The sequence below is a fragment of the Eulemur rufifrons genome, chromosome 1, assembly GCF_041146395.1.
Source record: "Eulemur rufifrons isolate Redbay chromosome 1, OSU_ERuf_1, whole genome shotgun sequence".
Lineage (NCBI taxonomy): Eukaryota > Metazoa > Chordata > Mammalia > Primates > Lemuridae > Eulemur > Eulemur rufifrons.
In genome coordinates, this window is record NC_090983.1 from 60,359,003 (window position 1) to 60,379,723 (window position 20,721).

The 20,721-nt window shown below is 32.6% G+C and overlaps 1 protein-coding gene across 9 annotated transcripts in view; it reads left to right on the forward strand.

The window, feature by feature from the left end:
• LOC138385641 (sodium channel protein type 3 subunit alpha) overlaps window positions 1-20,721 on the forward strand; it is a 77,535-nt gene that overhangs the window by 36,918 nt on the left and 19,896 nt on the right. For all 9 annotated transcript variants that reach the window (XM_069471935.1, XM_069471950.1, XM_069471958.1 and 6 more), the window contains 5 exons: window positions 4,355-4,528; window positions 5,489-5,845; window positions 7,590-8,060; window positions 18,598-18,718; window positions 19,871-20,025. In XM_069471935.1, the coding sequence (XP_069328036.1) occupies window positions 4,355-4,528; window positions 5,489-5,845; window positions 7,590-8,060; window positions 18,598-18,718; window positions 19,871-20,025 (1,278 nt within the window). The remainder of the gene's footprint in view (window positions 1-4,354; window positions 4,529-5,488; window positions 5,846-7,589; window positions 8,061-18,597; window positions 18,719-19,870; window positions 20,026-20,721) is intronic.

The window sequence follows — 20,721 nt, forward strand, 5'->3', positions numbered from 1 at the left end:
GTTACCTGTAATATTATTTTTTTTTCCTGATTGTTTCCTTGATATTTCTAATCTCTCCATCTGCTTCCTTTTTTGGACTTCTCTTCTGAAGCCTAGTAAGACCATGTTTTTGAGTCAATGTATTTTATATTTATATACTCAACAACTCTAGGAATTATTCACTCTAGTGGTATAAGCTATGTTCTAGGCCTATATTTCCAACTGTTATAGATCATTGCTCAAGAAGTATTTTAAGCACAATATATACACAACTGAAAGATCATCTTTCCCATAGTTTATTGAAAGTCTAACTTCAGTCTTATGTTACCTCTAGTAGTGGCCTTCCAGCCTCAAGGATAGAAATAGTACAGCCATTTTGCCTTACTCTTCCTTTATTTGTTATATACAGCTTGATACAAAGACCCATTATTTTTCTCTGAAGATACCTGTTTTTAAATCCTATAACTACTATTAAAATATTTCTAGTACTCTTCATTCAGTATGCTTTCACCTTACTAAAATATTTATTGTCTGCATTTGTAGTTCAACACTCTTTAATCTGGTTTTTAAGACTTCTCACCTGATCCCATCTTTCCTATACTATCTTATTGTTCATTGTTTCTTAACTGGCCACCATCAGCCTTGCCAGAACAGCCTTGTCACTGTACCACACAAATACCACACAAATGTTTATTTGTTTACATATAGGAGAATAGTTCTCAGTTCACTGTGTCTACATTCACATTTAGAGTATCCTGACTCAATTCACCTCACTCAATTCTTCATATTCTTCAAGGTCCAACTCCAGCCCTGTTTCCTCTAACATGACACTCAACCCATGTTGAACATACTTTTCTTAACTCCTAATGCATTTGTGAACAAAATATGGTTGAATATTAAACATTTTTTTGTCGTTGTATGATTCTTGGTTTTCAAATCCCTTATAAATGACTCGATGGCAAAGGCTGTGTCTCATTTTTCTCTGGTCTCTCCCAGTGTTTACATGGTGGTCACTCAATACAAATCCCCTGGTTGTTTCCTACTCAAAAAGCCTGCTTCGGGTAGCATATTTTTGTGAAAGACTATAGGCTTTGGAGTCAGATGAAACTGGATGGTTACTAATGATATGGCCTTTAGCCAAGTCTGATAAACAATCTAAGTCTTTGTTTTTTATTACTAAAATGGGTATAATAATACCCATCTCCCAGACTTGTTGTGAAAGTCAAATGAGGTCATGTGAAACATCTAGCATGTGCTCAATAAACAGTTTCCTTCCTCATATGTATATGCTATTAACCTCTTGGACCTTTCTTTGAAATATTTATGGAAAATATTTCTGCTCTAGTTCTTGTATTTTTCCCAGGATATTGGACAGTTAGGGAAGTTGAACAAATGAAGGAAGAATTTGGAAATTTGCCAGAGTAAAACAGGAAATTGAAGTTTTATAGAATTCCAATGTTGAAGCAGTTGAATATGGAAGCACAGGATAAGAGGTTGGATTATAGGATGATTGAGTGGAAAATCACTAGACTAAAGCACTAAATCCTGGTCCTAGTCTAGGTGTTCATGCTAACTATCTGTGTGGTCCTGAAAAAGTTACTTAGATCCTTGGGTCTGTTTTCTCAACACACACATAAACAATGAGCTTGTTGGACTATATGACTTTTTATGTTCCTCCCAGTTCTAAAATTTTATGTTTTGGGTAGTGACTGAAATAATGAGGTAGGAAAGTAGAATGGGAGACTCATGACTGGTAGATTGATTGTGAGGGAATCATTGGTAAATTCAGGTTAGTGTTGGGGAAACAAGGTTCATCACAATACAGAGCATACATGACAGGGAGCAGACTTGAGTTATTTCTTTCTAACCACAAGAATAAGAGAATATATAAACTGACTGTCTCTATCAGCTGAAACCTCCTTACCATAATTAATAATAATGTCTTATACCAATAAAGCACGGCATTGTTTACAAAGTAATTTCTCATATCTTATTTGATACCTATAACAATTTTATAATAAATATTTATACATATAAAAATAACCTATATATTTAATACATATGCAGAGAAAGTGTATGTGAGAGAGAATTTTTTATGTAACAGGCACTTAGCTAACTTTGGACTATGTTATACACCATAGATGGTGGTATGTCATATTTTTGGGGGAGTTTATAATTTGCTTATTAAGATAAATTTAGAATTTCTATGGACTAGTTTATTATTCCTCAAATTACTGTATACTGCCTTATAGATGAGAACATCGAGGTTTTAGTTGAATTAATAAAAGACTATAAAAGAGTTGGGGAATTTTCAGTCTTGACTTGGATCAATGTGACCCTTTTTGTATCCTGTTTCTGTGGTACATAAAAATTACATCACTTCTCTGTTGATTGAATTGACTAAATTGAGTATCAAGAGACCTTGAATCTCCATTGAGTTACTCTAAGATATTCTGTGTTTTATGGGGTACTTTTTGTTTTTTGTTTTGCTTAACCCTTTTAACCATTATAAAACCATCTTAGAGATTCAATAAGCAAGAAACAGTCCATCAGCCGTAATAGGCTAGACAATTTCATCATAACAAACATTTCCAACTAATTCCACAATGCTAAAACTAGACTAAAATGTACCAGAAATAATTCTCAGTGATTTTTAGGGCCTAAACTGAAAACATTTAATGAGATATAGCTGTGATTTTGAATTGCAAATTGTAATTAAGATGTTGTTTTTAAAGAGAAGTTTCAGGGCGAGATTACATTTTAGATGAGTGTAAGTTTAGAGTACAGATTTTTAAATGCAGGAGATCTGCTCATTTCAGAGGAGCTGAAAAGATGACCTTATAATTTTCTGTAGAAAGAGATATTTGTAGATCTAACCTGAATGGCTTCTAGCTCATTTTAAATAATATATTTCTATCATCAGAGTGCCTATTTCAAATAACAGCTGCTTGTAAAAGTTTTATATGTGAAATAAAATTTTTATAAGTTCGAACTTATTTTACATTTACCAGGGAAAGTCACTATTTGAAAAAATTCCATGGTGAGTTATTCTATAAAATGAAAAAATTATTTTTCAATGTGCATTTTGCCATATATGTGGATTTTCACATACTAGACTTGCTTAAAATACATTTTATTTCTATCTGAATGAATGGATGACTAACTGCAGTTCAGCTATTTTTTCTGGAATGAGAATTTCCCTTAGATCTTTCTGTGATTGAAAAAATGAGGTGTTAGTTGAATTTATACATTTGTAAGAGTGGCTCAAGATTTCTTTTAATGAATATGATGTTTTAGGAAACCAGGTAATTTTAATACTGTTATTTTGACAGAATTCCTTCAAAGTAAAGGCTGATTTATCTTGGTAAAATCTTGACTTTACAGTCATAAAATGCAGCTTTTAACCATAGTATATTAAGAGAATTGCTTTAAAAGACTTTCTGCAAGAGTGATTTCATTACTCTTCATGCCTGTGTCTCTTAGGCTGCAGTTTTGAGTTAAACATTGCCTTTCAGACCTGTGACTCAAGAGGAAGAAGATGACCAAAGTTGATTTGTAATTTAACATGCCTTGTCCTCACATTGAAATATTTGTGAAGGGAAAAAAATTTTAGATTATTTGACATAATAAAATGAGACTGAAAATACAAAAAAAAAAAAAAAAAAGCAATTGTTGTGTTTGCTTCATTGTTTTTCTCTCTATTGTCAAATACACATTTATCTAGCCACTCAAGTGATTTATTAATCTTAATTATAGGTATATGCATACTGAGAATGTTCTCCTGCTGGTTTCAATTAAATCTGCAGTTCCTTACTCTATTAATCCATTAACCTTAATTCTGAGGCATGCATCCAGAGACCATAATTATAAACCATTTGTGGCAAACTTACTCTTGTTTCAGGAATGTTTATAAAATTATAGAAATGAGATGATGTTCCTTAAAATAAGCACAAAATTGAGAACACAATATGATTTTTACCAAATTTCAAGTAATTTTTAATAACTTTCAATAATATATAGATTTGTCCCAGATGTAAAAATGTACAAAAAATAAATTTGGCTGTGATTATGGTAGAAGAATAGTGTATCAGAAGGAGCAATAATTTAGTAGCTATTATCCAGTATCAGATTTAAAATGTAGACAATGAAATGTTTTAAAATTAGTGCTTTTCCTGGAAATCCAGCAAATTAATTAATTAAGACAAATCCACTTAACAAAATACTTTCCTGGGGGAAAACTGCTAAACTTGAATTGATTTGTCCCTTTAAATTTTAGATATTTTTATTCATGGCTGTTTAATATTCTTTTTAAATAAATTCTTGCAGCATCAAAGTTTTTCAGTGCTTTTTTTAAAGTAGGACTACTTTACTTTAGGTCTTCACTGGGATCTTCACAGCAGAAATGGTTCTCAAGATCATTGCCATGGACCCCTACTATTATTTCCAAGAGGGCTGGAATATCTTTGATGGAATTATTGTCAGCCTCAGTTTAATGGAGCTTGGTCTGTCAAATGTGGAAGGATTGTCTGTACTGCGATCATTCAGACTGGTATCTGCATTGGCTCTGTTTATGTCCTGCCTCTCACTGGCATAACATTTATTAACATTTCATAACATTTGAAATTGAACAAATGTGTATTTATGTAATTATTAATTTAAATGATATTTTAAATTTACATTAATATGTGATATTTTAAGAAAATATGTAAACATTCTTTTTAGAGCTAAATGTAAACTGTTTTCTAGGAATGATAAAAGTGTTGAGACACTTTATCATGATTAGATATACAGTGCACATTAAAAAAACACATGTGCTTTCTAAAATTATATTAAACTTATGAAATTTTTTTTGGCCTTACAGTCTATTAAGAAATGCAAATAAAAACTTTAGGTCCCAGTTAATTTTAGCTTTTTATTAATTCTACTTATATTAGTTGGGACTACTTGGAAGTAATATTTGGGAAGTTATTTGATGTTATTAGCATCTTAAACAATTGTATAACAACTTTTTGAATTATAGCAAAAAATTTTATTTAAAAATATGTATTTTTTCAAATTGAAGGGAAGCCTTTCTATATGTTTTTAATCAAATTAGAGTGTTTTATTTCATAATGGCCCATTAAAAATACATAACTGATACTTTTAATATTTTTTACTCTCTAAAATAGAATCTGAAGGTGACATTAGTTTGTTAAATTTGAAAATGTCTCCAATCAAAATATTAATTTGTTTTCATGGGTATATCTTTTGATGAATCAGAAATGTTTTATCTATTATTTCTGAAATTTTTATCATTTTTATTTTTGCATTTAAACAATGTTATGATTGGATTTAAAATTCCAATATTAACACTACTTTTTCTGTATTTGAAATTGAATTAGTTTAGTATATTTTGAGTTTTTACATCCCTCAGGTGTGGTTCTACAATATGGTACACTAATAAAATAATGTCTAATTTCTAAGATTGTATTGTGATTGCTACTAAGAGTATCTTTCCACTTGATTACAGCTTCGAGTTTTCAAGTTGGCAAAATCCTGGCCCACACTAAATATGCTGATTAAGATCATTGGCAATTCTGTGGGGGCTCTGGGAAACCTCACATTGGTGTTGGCCATCATCGTCTTCATTTTTGCCGTGGTTGGCATGCAGCTGTTTGGTAAGAGCTACAAAGAATGTGTCTGCAAGATCTCCAGTGACTGTGAACTTCCACGCTGGCACATGAACGACTTCTTCCACTCCTTCCTGATTGTGTTCCGCGTGCTGTGTGGAGAGTGGATAGAGACCATGTGGGACTGTATGGAAGTCGCTGGACAAACCATGTGCCTTATTGTTTTCATGTTGGTCATGGTCATTGGAAACCTAGTGGTATGTATGTATTACAAACGCTCATAAATTAGAATCAGATCAGACCGTAGCTAGGAAGGTGGGCTGAAAATATATGTCTGGTTTTGTAGTAAATGGTCTAGACTCAAATTTCCCTTCTAGCACTCTGAGCTTAAGCAAGTTGTTTAACTTCGCTGATGCTCAGGTTCCCATTTATAACACTGGAATGAATAACAAAACTGAAATCATATGGTTGATGTGAGAATTAAATGAGGTGTATCTCTGAATGATCGGTGGACATAAATATTAGAGTTTCCTTTTTTTCAAAGAAAATATATTTTTATCACCAAGAACTAATTTTATTCTAATACTATTTTTACAAAATAATAATCTCTACTAACTTTAATTATCTGTTCTATATCAAAAATGTCCTTTACATGTTCATAGTTCGTATTGGCTTGCTTACTCAGAGGCATAGGTTGCATACTACCAAATTTTGAAGACAAATTTCAGTGAAATAGGGCATTATATTTTAGCTATGTATTGTAATTATCCAGGTAACTTGGAAGGGGACTAAATATTTTCTTCCCTCAATTTGTATTATTAAAGGAAAATAAATTATTACAGTTTAAATTATTCATATTTGTGGAAACTGTACATATTTAAAAGGCTTAACTTTTAATTATGCCTTAAAAGCACCAATGTAAAAGCACAATGTGTATATTTCCATGTTTTAATGCTTCAGTTTCTCAATCACCTGTGGGCAAAGCATTTCTTTATGTCATCATATTGGGCCTTCTCATTCAGGGGTACATTTCAAATGAAATTGCTCAAAAGAATGCTAGTGGAATACCTATGAACATGCAATTTTTTTTCCAGAATAGTAAATTAGGGAGCTCTAGATTCTGAAAAAAAAATGTGACACAGAAATTAGGAAACAAACTTGGGCTTTTGCTTTGCCTGTGTCTTCCTATAATGTAACATATTCTGAAGCTCAGTAACTACATTTCAAGCTAAAAATATTCTTACAAATAAATTTCCTTTTATATCAGAAATAGTGACTTATAATGCAATAACCATAATTTATCAGTTAATTGGGTAATTTTTCCATGTATCCCAATTATACTCTAAGATTGAAGATTTCCTCATATTTTTCCACAAAATAAAGGAAAGAGAAAAGCAACTTACATTATATGGGTCTGGCCTAAACCCTGGAATAATTTTAGATTTTTCTCCATCTGTTGAGCTATTTGAACACATAAATTTCCAAGTATATTTGATGTTAAACCTTATATAATTTGCATTTAGAAACTTCTACTGTTATAAAAGTTTGTGGCTATTAGACCAAAGGAATTTGTATTGTTGTTTTTATACCTATCATCAGGTTATTAAATAAATGAATTCATTATTTACACACATGAAGCTAGAAATTCCCTAGACCAGCTGACAAGATGAAGCAAAATGATTAAGATGAAAGTATCTCTTTTTTTCTCATGGGCAAAAACCATAAAGGTGGGGTTTTGTCTTTTAACCAGCAAGTCTGAGCAGACACAATGTAAATCTTAGAAGCTCTGCTTTCCTAGTGTCCTCAGCAGGAAAGAAGAGATGCTTGTTGTACCATTTTGCCCTTGGAATAGAATATCGAGTTCTTTAAATAGTGTGTGATTTAGACATATTGTCTGAAACATAGTAAGCATGAAATAATTTAGCAAAGATCTATGAGTTCCCTGTTTAGGCTGTTACTTTAATGCATAATTCAATATTAATACAGAAATTTTTCTTTTAGGTTCTGAACCTCTTTCTGGCCTTATTGTTGAGTTCATTTAGCTCAGACAACCTTGCTGCTACTGATGATGATAATGAAATGAACAATCTCCAGATTGCAGTAGGAAGAATGCAAAAGGGAATAGATTATGTGAAAAATCAGATACGGGAGTGTTTCCAAAAAGCGTTTTTTAGAAAGCCAAAAGTTATAGAAATCCATGAAGGCAACAAAATAGATAGCTGCATGTCCAATAATACTGGAATTGAAATAAGCAAAGAACTTAATTATCTTAAAGATGGGAATGGAACCACCAGTGGTGTAGGTACCGGAAGCAGTGTTGAAAAATATGTAATCGATGAAAATGATTATATGTCATTCATAAACAACCCCAGCCTCACTGTAACAGTGCCAATTGCTGTTGGAGAGTCTGACTTTGAAAACTTAAATACTGAAGAGTTCAGCAGTGAGTCAGAACTAGAAGAAAGCAAAGAGGTAAGAATGCTTTTAAAGTTTTTTGCATCTCCTGTAATAACTATGCACTATGGTCATTTACTATTTTTACTGGGTTTATATGCATTATTAAAAAGTATACTTAAAGTCATATATATAGTAATATTTGAGAATCATGAGATAGTCTTTACTGGTAAATCTGTTTATAGAAATTCCAACTTTCCACAGGAATTCATCATTCTGAATAATTAATATATTCATTTTCTTGGTAGTTTGAAAACATCTGGGTAAGAAATGTGGCTTTCAAAAAAAGATTTATTTAATACATTCTACTCTAAACTATGAAACTACATTACTATAAAAAAATCAATGAACTATATTTTATTCATCACTGTGAAGTGTCATCTTCTTACTCTCTATAACATGTTAGGTTTTGCTATGATGTTTTTAATGTGAAAGTTTTGTGTAGTTTTTGTTAACCTCTGAAAGTTTTATTCACTATGAGTCATTTATGAAAGTGTTATACATATTGGAAAAGTACAAGTAGGACTGATTATATTTTGCCCAGTCAAGGATGAAAAAATCTATAAAGTCTTCCAGATTAACCTGAAAATACTAACAACTATTTAGAAAAGCTCCACTTGAGAATTATAATTAAACTGTAGATGGAAAACATGCTCTTACTGTCATTACTAGTTGTTTAAATTAGAGAAAGAAAGAAAAAAGAAGAAAAATAGGAAATTATTCCTACTATATGATTAGAATTCATAAGTTTCCATAATAGTAGCTTAATGGCATTAATTCTTCGATTCTGTGTTGTGGAGAATGGGATCAAATTTTTTTACTATTATTTATGTATGGACTTTAAATACACTAGCAGGAAGTAAGTCTAGCACAGATGGATTTATAGAAGATATGTTTTAGCTTTAGAGTATAACGCTGACACCATGGGATCAGACCAATCATGGCTGATTTTGTGAGCATATTTTGGAACTTTCTTTTTTTAATAAATGTACCAAAAGAATTTGGTTTGAAATCCTTATAATAAGTAGCTGACAATAACTCATAGCTTCCTGGGTTTTTTCAGGAATTTCAGAGTTGCTGAGATATAATATAATAGTAAATTGGAAAATATTTTGAAAAAGGTAAAAATACATACAAAATGAGGTAGTAATATTCTTTCTCTGAATTCCACTCAAAGTCTGCTTAGTGAGTTCAATTCTAATTTACGTTGCTCATTCTGACAAACTAAGAATCCAAATCTAATTTTATTTTGCATCACCTGACATAGATTTATTTAAGAAGCAACACCAATCAATTAACAAGCATTTATTGAGCACTTCTTGTGAATTCGGCACTCTACTGGATACTAGGAGTAAGAAAGAGTTAAAGGAGAGCTCTATAACATAATTCCCCTTCAGGGAAATCTCAACATCTTTGAGTAAGCTAACACTACCTCGCAAAATCATTAAAGACCTATTAAATCCTGTAGGACTGCATAGTATACGTGTTGAGAACAGCAAGAGCAGTTGCTAAATGGAAGGGATAAAACTAAAATAGGCCTCAAAGTTTGAGTCCTATACAGATGAACAGAAAACAAAAAACTGAAACCTAGTAAAGGAAAAGCCAGAGTTGAGAGTGAGCTTAGTAGCAAGGGGAAGCAATGAAATAATCAGCATGAATAAAGTATTGGTTGAGAAGATAGTGGGAAATATATTTGAATGTGTAAAGGTAGTTTCAGATTATAAAGTTTTAAATTAAGTCAAAGAGCTTGGAATTGACTGCATAGTCAGTAAGGACCTATTGCTTGTTCCGAAGCAGGGGAAGGCAATAGGAAAATGATGTCTTATGACCATCTATTTGATATCAAAGAGTAAAACAGTTTAGAGTGAAAGATAAGAAAAATTATCTTGGGGAATATAATAATAACTATTTGGTAGCAATGAGGTGATGAAATTCTGGGCTACTGAAATAAGTAATGGCAACTAAGACTAACTGGGAATTTGACAAGCCTGCTAAAGAATCTGGGAAATTGGAAAAACGGTTATGCCATTGTCTGAAAGGCTTTCTCAAAAGAGTTACCAGGTTTATGTGGTAAGAGGAGTTCAACCAAGATATACTGAAATAGAAGTAGTGGTGCTGGGAACCAGAGTCTGGGTAAGAGGTCAGGATTTAAAAATGGATTTGATAAGGCAAATTTTGCAATTATCTGATTCCCTGAAAATGGAGGAGCTCACTGAAGAAGTAACCATAAAGTGAAAATAAGGGAAGACTAGGAACAAAGTAGCATAAACAGCTTGGGGTCAAAAAGAGGTTGAAAAGCCAAAGAGGTTAAAAAACAACTTTTGTTAGATTAATACCATAGATTGTATCATATCAGATCTATAGAAAGTAAACTTCTTAATTTCCTATTGCCAAATGGTTCATTTCCAAAATACTTCAAAAATTTCATAATGTCCACAGATATTTCAAATAGCTGCTTAGAAGACTACTACCTCATTGTCATTTGTTTTAAATGATGTAAACATCATAAATTTGAAATAATGAGATACAATTTCTCCCTCATTATCAAGTCCTGGAAAACATTTTATTACCTGAACAAAAATTCCTTATTGGGTGATATTTTATAACCATTCTATCTTCTTTCAAGCTAATTTTGAATACAACTACAGAATGTAATGAAATTGATTAAAATGTGCAGATAGATTAGTGAGAAAGTCATCAAATTAAATATAAAATTATATATTTTATAAATCTAGAATAAAATTTTGAATTATCTTGCACATTAGTATTAAATTCAACAATAAATTTTATGTGGATGATTTGGTAAAACTAGTGCCCTCAAAAAAGAAATAGAGCAATTCTCATATATGCTCACACACAAGATAAAAAATAGACAGTTATTTAAAATAAAAGCAAATATCAGCATGTTCTAATATTACAGAACAGATTTAGATAAACTCTAGCAAAATGCAGTTTTGATTGGAAATTTCCAAAAACTGCTGGCATTGAACAGTAGTCACATTTCAGGTGCATAGTTATATTGGCTGGGCTATTCTTTTGTAATAGCTATCACACACATATGCACCCACATTAAAAGATATCCTCTCCATAAAGGGCCATTTTGGTTCATGTTTCTTGATCACAAGTAGCAAAAGAACACTGAGCTCTGCTTTGGAGAGCACAGTGTGTCCTTTCTCTTTGGGGATAAAGTGAGCACTCATGTAAGTTAAACCCACCAGAGTTATACATTTTTCACTAAAAAAAAATTGCATGAAATTTCTGTTTTAAAAGGAAGCAGAAAATTAATCATTAATTTTGATGGTATTTGAAAACTGTAGCTACTCTATTCCTTCCACTTATTTTCATAAAATGTATACCTGACTAGTGCAGCTAAAGAGAAATGATCCCTAGAAGTTTTTAGAGATAAAAATATGAATTGCTATTATTTTTCATTATATAATGTATATTATGTGTGTATATTATATCTGTGTATACAGATATCACTAACATAAGCAGGCTAATGCAGAAACAAATGTAAACCTTTGCATGAAAAAATGGAAGAGAATTGAAGGCATGAATTTCAAAATATGATATTTTTATCTTGGAAAAACTTGGAATTATACTAATCTTTTGACAAGCTCCAATGTAGAATTTTGTTTGTTTTTATATTTTTAAAGTTCACATAATCATGATTTCTTGAAATTTTTTTATAACTATGGATTTTTACAATTTATTTCTGAAAAGATTATTCGTTTGTCTTCCTAAGTGAAGGATATAAAATAAATGCTTTTAACAATCATATTTGAAGTTGAATTCCAAACACAATCTAGCAATATCATACTGTGACCTTCACTGCTTACCATTCTTACTTCTCACAGGGATAAAATCAAGCTGGAGCCATCAGGAATGCAGCTCTGGTGTTTTTTAACCAGCCAGAGGCCACCACTTTTACCCAGGTTACCCAAGCAAGTTGTACATGTACAATCACTTTCTAAATGAATTTTGACTGGCCTGCATGCTACTCAGCTATGTTCCTTCCCCTGCCATGGCAAGGAAGTGCTAGACTTGTCCAGCTGCTCTCTGCTGAATCGTGTGACACATCACAGCATGGTCAGGCGAGACGGGCAGTCCCAACATCGTATTTAATTCTGCTAATGAGTTTTCAGTTTAGGCTTTCAGCCTTTTACAATCAGTCATTGCATGCTCTTTAAGATTTATAATACCTATTTTAAAACATGATAGGAATGTTTAAGGTTCACTATAGTGAAGGACTTAAGAGATCATGCATTTTTTATTTCTCTGCTTTTATTTCATTACAATAAGACCACACCTTTTGTCATTGATTCAGCCCTTATAAGTAAATTGTATTACCAAAATGAGCCTCACAGTGGTTTTTTTTTTCTGATAGTACTGCCATTTTCAGGTTATTATATTCAATCTGTGAATATAATTTTCAACCTATCCAATTCATGTGCTCCAGATGGAAATATCTGCTTTCATGTTTTGGGGGAAAGGCTCTGTAAAAAAGAGTAGGGTGATAATGAGTTTTTGGAGATGGAGGGCCATAGTCTGTATGTATTTGGGCACCACATATCTTGGATTTTTATGTATTTAATAGCTTAGGAAAGTTGTCATGTGTCTGCAAAACCATAGTCATCATTGTAAAGTAATCCAAAGAAAGCATCATCATATGGGTTAGGAAAAATTTATTGCATCTTGATCATTAAGCTGTTGGTCTAGTGTACTCACTTTTGATTTGGAATTTTCATGATCTACAATTAATTTCTCTCTAAATATTCTACCCAAAACTGAGCAGGCAAAAAAGAGACTTGGAAAGTTTATAATTTTTGGTTATTAATTATTAATTATAGTTTTATGAGGAGTAAAGGACATCTCCCAATATTATTATAGATTTGTGGATTAATTAAGCTTTTAGTTCATTTTCTTAACTCAACTTTCTCCTGTTAATTTCACTGCTTACTGGAATCTCAGCCAGAGTGCAGATTCTGGTAGGGAAATCAGGAAGCTAAAGTGAAAAGTTCATAAGTATTGAGCAGTTTTCAAGGCTTTTGGTGGCAAAGAATATCTAATCAGAGTTTGGGATGGTCTCTAGGTTTAATTTATACATACTCTCTTCTTCCTTAAAGATTATTGAGAATTAGCTGTAGAATGCAATAAATTCAGGCATTAAATTATTAATGAAAAATATAAAAAATATCCAGTCCCTGATGATTTGTGCCATTTTTACTTAGCACTGACTTTTTTAGTTTTAGGAGTAACACAACATTATTAGTCATTGAAGAAAATCTGATTTAATTTTTCTTCACAAGCAGAATAGAATTAAATATACTGGCAAATTATTATTTACGCCATGTTTACAACAGGATTCCCTTCTCCTTTTCAAAGTCTTTATGAAAACTTTGAAAGTAGATACTTGACTAAGGTTCTGAGCATGTGCCTTTCTGGAAAAAGTGCTGTGCTCTGTTTTCAGAATCTGGAAAGCAGTGAGAGAGAGGCTCTAGCTTTCAATTTCTCCATTATACTGCCAGTGTCTTCCAGATGCTCTTTGTGAAATTAAATGCAAGGCAACTCTTCTAGAAACACAGACGAGTGTGTGAATAGCCATTTTAAACCTATCTTGACCTTTGAAGAACTATCTTGGTGCTTTAGTGTACTTCTGCTGAAAAAAAATCCGATTAAGGCGAGTTCAGATGGGAATTTTTGTGTCTCTTCTTCCAGATAAACGGCCTTTTTCTTTTGCTTTCTTGATGCCCTTTTACCCTACTCTTCAACTACAACATAATTATTTATAGTTTCACATACAATGTTCTCATTAAGGCTATTTTAAAACGAAAAGAGCACCAGGGGTGTTGTATATCTAACATACATTGAAGCAAACTAGATGGTGGTGGTTTATATTTTTAACTATTTGATAAGTGGTCAGAAAAAAAAAAAGCTATTGGTTTTAGTCTTGTTCTTCCTGCCTTGGACAAGCAACCAAATGGCCTCACTGTGTGGCTGCCTGTTCTTCAAGTGAAATGTCGTAAGTCAAGATATGGATATACATATCTAAAAGATCAGACTAAGGCCCTGACAGTACGTGGCACCAAAAGACTTTCTGTCTTCTACTAGCAAGATAAAATCCAGAATTTTTGAGAAAAAAAAATGGCTAGATTTTAAAGGCAATCTGTAATGGCTGAATCTTTTGTTTTGCCTCTTGAGTCACACAGCAGTTTGTGAGAGTCACATATTTGATAGCTGATTGAAAATAAATGAAATGTGAGCGCATTTCAGTGGAAGTAGGCCAGTTGCTAACATTCTCTTCTATCTCTGAAAGTTAAATTTCATTATTTAATTGGATAAAAATCAAGAGCAATATTCATCATATGGGGGGATGTCTATATAAGGTCATGTTATTAGGGGAGAAAATGGTCTCATGGCCTTTTTGGGTGCCAATTCTATCATTTCTTATGTTGAGATAAGAAATTCTTATTCTTCTGAGTGGTATTTGTAGTTAACCTTCTTGAAAACCTCATATTCAGGTACCATGTCTTTGAGAACATGGTTCTTGGATCAGGGTGCGGCTTCCACAGCATTGCGCCGGGCTTCTGCTACAGCCAGGCATGTCTTCTGCGGCTGAATTAGGCCTGGAGAATGTTGCATCTTAAAACCTGCTTTCCAGCGTGCATTTGTAGAGCATAAGCCATCATCCCTCTGTAGACCCAGTAGTTTCTACAAGGGATGGAAGAATCTAACTTCTAAGTGCTGTAAAATATTAGAAGGATAGGGAGAAAATAGTACAAGAAAACAAGGTTAAACTTGTACTATGTGGTTTTATATGGAAGCTTTCTATTGTGCCTATTTTACCAATTATATTTTTCTAACTACTTCAGAACAAGCATTAATTTTGGTTGCTTAGTATAGTCATCAAGTTTCTTAATATGGTAAATTTTATTTCAGATTTCTTTGCTTTTTTTTATATCGTAGTATCACAGCTATGGCAATATAAATAAAGTAAGTTATTCTTTATATTTATCATTAGTTACTTGTTTTTAAATCAGTTCCATGCTTTTAAATAAATTTGGAAGTCATTTTGGTATGGCTATGATAAGATGTATCACAAACTTCCCTTGACTAGAGTGTGAATACCAAAGTTTTGAACGTAATATAAAAATGTTTAGATTATTTAGATTATATCAATATATAGAATTAGTATAGATATGTATTATATGAATGTATAAAATTTCAAATGCTTAAATAGTTTTCCAGGGTGTAAATTAGTGATTTAAAAATGCAGCAGTAAACTTCTTTATGTATCCGGTGACTACAGCTTATCAGGCAGTATATCATATTGGTAAGTTGTGTAATTTAATAAGAGCACAATTCACATTTTAATTTGTAAATGTAGGTAAATTCACAATTTTAGAAATGTTATATAGTTGATATAATATTTTCATAACTTCATAGAATAAAAGATATATACTTTCCTATGATAAAAATGCTGCCTACGGAGTTGAAAAATAATGTAGTACCATTTCTGACAAATCATATTAAATCATGACTAAGCCTGGTTCTCCACCTTGGAAGAGTTGACTTTATGTCAACCTTCATAGAGAAGGAAGCCTCTCGTAAAACAATTTTTAGTAAAATGAACACTAGCTTACCATCTTCTAAGCTTTGGTTCACAAGGGTCATTGGGCTTGGAAACACTTTGCCTATAAGATCCCCTCTGAACATTCCTTGAGAAGCTTTCCAAAGCCTAAGTTAAAAAAGCTTATCCTTATAACCAGAAAAGCTGGACAACCATAAAGCATTCTTCATGTAAATGGACTTTACTCCTCGGAGAAGAGCAGAAAGAGGGCAGGATTTTTTTTCTTTGTCTGTTTTCAAAAGACCTGTGCCTCATAATGCCAGGGAGAGAGAGCTGAATTAACTGAACCCTGTCCTTCTCTACTTTAAGATGTATAAATGCATAACCTCCAAAGCTATTGGAATATTGAGATTATTTATACACAAACTGTTAACCACATTCACAAAGAGGTTTATAATCTAAAGACCATATAAATAACAAAAATATAGCATGAGGTCCAAACTTGGTAAACAATTAATTCAATTGCTATTCAGGTTAGTGGCTATTATGACTTATGCTGCAAAGGATTGTTTTAAGTAGTATTTGTATTTAAATATAAGACAGCTGCAGAATATATGGCAGAAAATTATGTGAAAAACATTGCACAATTATATTAACAGTGGTAAAATGATAAGTGAAGGGTGAGTATATTTTCTGAAGTCTTCACATGGGAAAGTATATGTGTATGTGTGTGTAGACATATATACCTTATTACATTCTTCCCTCAGATTTCCTTATTGAATGTCTGTTAATATTTTAGAGAAATACTTTAGAAATATTTTTTATCATTAAAATATTATTAATTAATAATTTCTATTCAATAAGAAAATGCATTTTCTAATACAATTAGATAGATTAGATAGGGCTAGGATTGAGTTATATATAAAATGTAGTGATGAAATTATCTGAACACCAGAATTCTATCTATAAGAGTAATACAAAAATACATTCAATCATTTATTCACTCTTCATGAAGGCAACATAAATATTTATTCTCTATTGTATACTTTGTGATATACTGGATCTTTTTGTGTATATATATGTGAGTGTGTGTGTGTGTACTTGATATATGTGTGTGTATATATGTATATGTACATCAATATATACATTATAGTAGTATTTGGTGAAAGGAAACAAGTATAATGAACTAAATGTTCTATGAAATTTAGCATGGAGAAATCATGCAAGAAAAAAAGGCTTCATGGAGGAGGTGAATCATGACCAATTTCAGAAAAAGTTACTGAGCTTGGATTAGCCAAGAGGAAGAAGAAACATGAAACTTTTTATAACTAACCTCAAAATAATTTGGTTTCTTACTAGTGTTATTATCCAGTGGATGTTCTTGCTGTCACTCATCAAAAGTCACGGTGTTCAACCCATAAACTACCAGTGAAATCGGAAGGGAAAAGTTAGTTGCTGAGACCAAACAATTATCCAGGGCTTTCTTACTTATACCAGAAGCTGCTACAGTTCTAGCCAGAAGTAGCTTTCCTATGTCTTTCTTAAAATAATAAAGATATTCTGTCGATAAGAAGGAAACTCCTAGGAGGAGGAAATAGTTTGGCTTTCCCGTGTCTCCAAAATGTAGAGGAATTTAATGGTAAAAATTCTTGTACTATGATGATCCTAACAACCATGAGCCATAAGCATATCCCATACTAGGAGGTACTATATCATAAAATCATAGTTTGACTTAAAGTAATTTTCACAACATATTTAATTGGATATGGTTAATGTCACCTTCATAATAACACCACAGAAAGTATCATCTGGATACTATTCTTCAATTAGTTCATATTATAAATTATTAAATTATATTTGCATTATGACTTCTACAAATCAGGAATTTTGAGCCAAATTTTCCCAATATGACCTGAGTTTAGGGAGTCATTTAGGTCTTTTTAAAAATAACACATTAACTCTTTCAGAAGACCAGGGCAGAGTGACCCTAACACTTAGCTCCTAAAGTTAATGGGGCTTTGAAACCATTAGCATACCCACGCACTGTTCTTTCATTCTAAAAGCTTTACATTATCTAGGTTGTGCTATATGTCATGTCTTTGCATCAATTTTCGTGAAACATTGCACATTCATAATGTCTTCCCAAGTGATCTCAGAGTACTTATTAGATATTTATTCTTATAACATTAAAGTGGCTCTTCTAGCAATGTGGCATGTCACAATGATTTATTTAAAGGAAAAATCCACAGCCTGATCACATGTTGAATTCAGAATGTGCTCCTAATGAAAGTCTATACAGATTATGGACAATGCCATTTAAGAAGAAATTTCCATTTCATTTAAAATTCTTTGGCAAGTACTGAGCTCAGTTATGCAGTTCAAAAAAAAAAAGACAGAGAGACAGAGATCCATCATTTTTCTGCTAGTAAAGTAAGAAGAAAATTATGTAAGCCAGTGAAAAATATAGCTCAAATTTGAAATATAATGACTGTGACTAATGTTAACGTGCCGCTCTTCCTTTCTAAAATTACAGAAACATGGACAGTACTTAGAAACAACTGGTAATGTGCTTTGACTTCTGAAAATTTCCATCTGAAGAGGTGGAAATTACAATTTGATTTGATGCATTTTAATTAACATAATCATTAGTAGATGTCAGCATACTACTTTTATCAAACTATTCTTGGTTTGGCCTAAGGTTATTTTCATATACAAAACAGAGATCATAAAACAAGTTAATCAATACAATCCATACTTTCCAAATTACCCACGTTGAATGCTATCTAACCTTTTTTGTCTAAATCAGGTCAGTAGCCACATGAATAGTAGGACTTTATGCTCAATTTTCAGTACATAATTATCAGTAACATTAATAGAGTCAAATCTATCATTTTTATCATTTTTGACACTGTGACAGAGTGTTTCCCAATTCGTTGAACAAAAGGAGAGAAAAATCACATCTTTAAAATGGAATTTTGTTTCCAGAAATTAAATGCAACCAGCTCATCTGAAGGAAGCACAGTTGATGTTGCTCCACCCCGAGAAGGTGAACAAGCTGACATTGAACCTGAGGAAGACCTTAAACCAGAAGCTTGTTTCACTGAAGGTAAATGAGCTCTGAGGTGATTAAATGCAATCTCCCACAGCTCTCTACAGAGACCGAATATACCTCATTTAAAGAAAATGTTTAAAAGAAAATGTTTAAAAGAAATGGTGAAGGCATATTTATCTTTGTTTTCCTCTTTTCTTTTAAAAAGCTAACCTATCTATATTTCCAGATTGTACTATAGCAGTGACTATGCCTGGACAATTAAGATGATGTGATATGTCTTTTTTTTTTTTTTTTTGTCTCATCTCCCAGAATGTGAGGAAGCTGACCCTCTGAGATAAATGGCATTCTGGAATGTCCTGTCATTGATATTGCAATCCCTTCAGAACTCGTTGGCAATGGTGTAATTTGATTTATAGATGCTGCAGTAATTACATTCATCCCTTACAGTTTCAAATGTGGTCAATTTGTGCTGTGGCCAGAGCTGTTTTGAGATGTAGCTGTGTTGTACAGCCTGGGCAGGGAGAGCAATAGTTGTCCTCACAGCAACCAGCAGTGTCTTGTACACAAATCAATAAATATTTATTAATTCAATGCTATTTTAATCTAATATGAGTAGTAGCTCAGAGAGAGCAGAAGAGCGGATGGAAGTTAGAAATAATATGAAAGCTAGGAGGAAGAGGACAAAGGAATAGGAGACAATGACTGACAAGATGAGTCACAGGTGTGACTAAGAAAAGCACTGAGGCTGAAAATAAATTAGCTCGGGAAAATTGACAGTGGCTGATACCTGGGAAGACAGCAGGATTTTCTGTGCATGGAAAGGGAGTAAAAATCCAAGATCACATCAAAATATGAATAAACACGAACGTATAGTTTGCCCCAAACCTGAGAGATGTACCTGGACACTGTTTCCATCAATGGCCTTGAGGTAATGAGATCCTGTCTGGTGTTGAAGAATGAAACTATTTTTCTGTGAACAAATCTAGGTAAAGTATTTCCTTGAATTCCAAGTAGCTTGCTGAGTTTGTAAGTCTGAGAATTAGTTATTTTATAGGAGGGATGCTGAAGATAACTAGGGAAAGAAGCAGCCAGTTACCCCATAAAATGATGAACTGGGACTGGGATGGGGAGGGAGCAAGTTTAGTTTTTCCTATTTAAGATTACAATATATTTTTGTAATTTTTTGTATTTGATGGTTTTATTTAGGATGTATTAAAAAATTTCCATTCTGTCAAGTAAGTACAGAAGAAGGCAAAGGAAAGATCTGGTGGAATCTTCGGAAAACCTGCTACAGCATTGTTGAGCACAACTGGTTTGAGACTTTCATTGTCTTCATGATCCTTCTCAGCAGTGGTGCTTTGGTAAGCGAACTGCATCTTGGCAAGAATCAGGTTCTAGTGGAATCACTTATCCTCCAAAAATGCCAGACAGTATACACTGAGTTTAAGAATCAAAAGAGGACGTATATTTGTGCCTTGCAGAGCTTGGCACCCAGGGTTTAACTGTACAAAATTCAGCCCAGAACAAATCAGAACCATAAAACAGCCAGATGGAATTTCTCATCTAGTGTTTACGTAACAGATGTTTTCCTCACCGAGACAACCGTTTTCAGAGACATGCTGTAACTATGTTACCTCCCCTTGTCAAACCCATCCAGTTTTCCCTAATAATCCTATTAACATTTATGGACTAAAACTGTTTTTTGTTTTCTTTATGTGTAATCAACTTATTCTTTCAAAATAAGCCAGATCATTCAGGGAATCACAGAACGTAACGTTGGAATAGGCCAATCCTAGCCCTCAGTAACAGAACTGCTAGTTATTTTTTGAGTTCATATTACTTTACTAAAAGCATATCTTTGTGCAATAATTGAGATACAGACTTTTGGGTGAAAAGTAGGGAAGAAAACACATACTAAATCAATAAAGACAGTGACATTTTCCTGCCAACATTTTTCACAGCTAGTTTTAGTCTTTAAATTTTGCCTGATGGTTATTGTTTGTGGGAAAATAGTAATATTTATCAAATTATTGCTTTGTACTCAATATGATACTAAG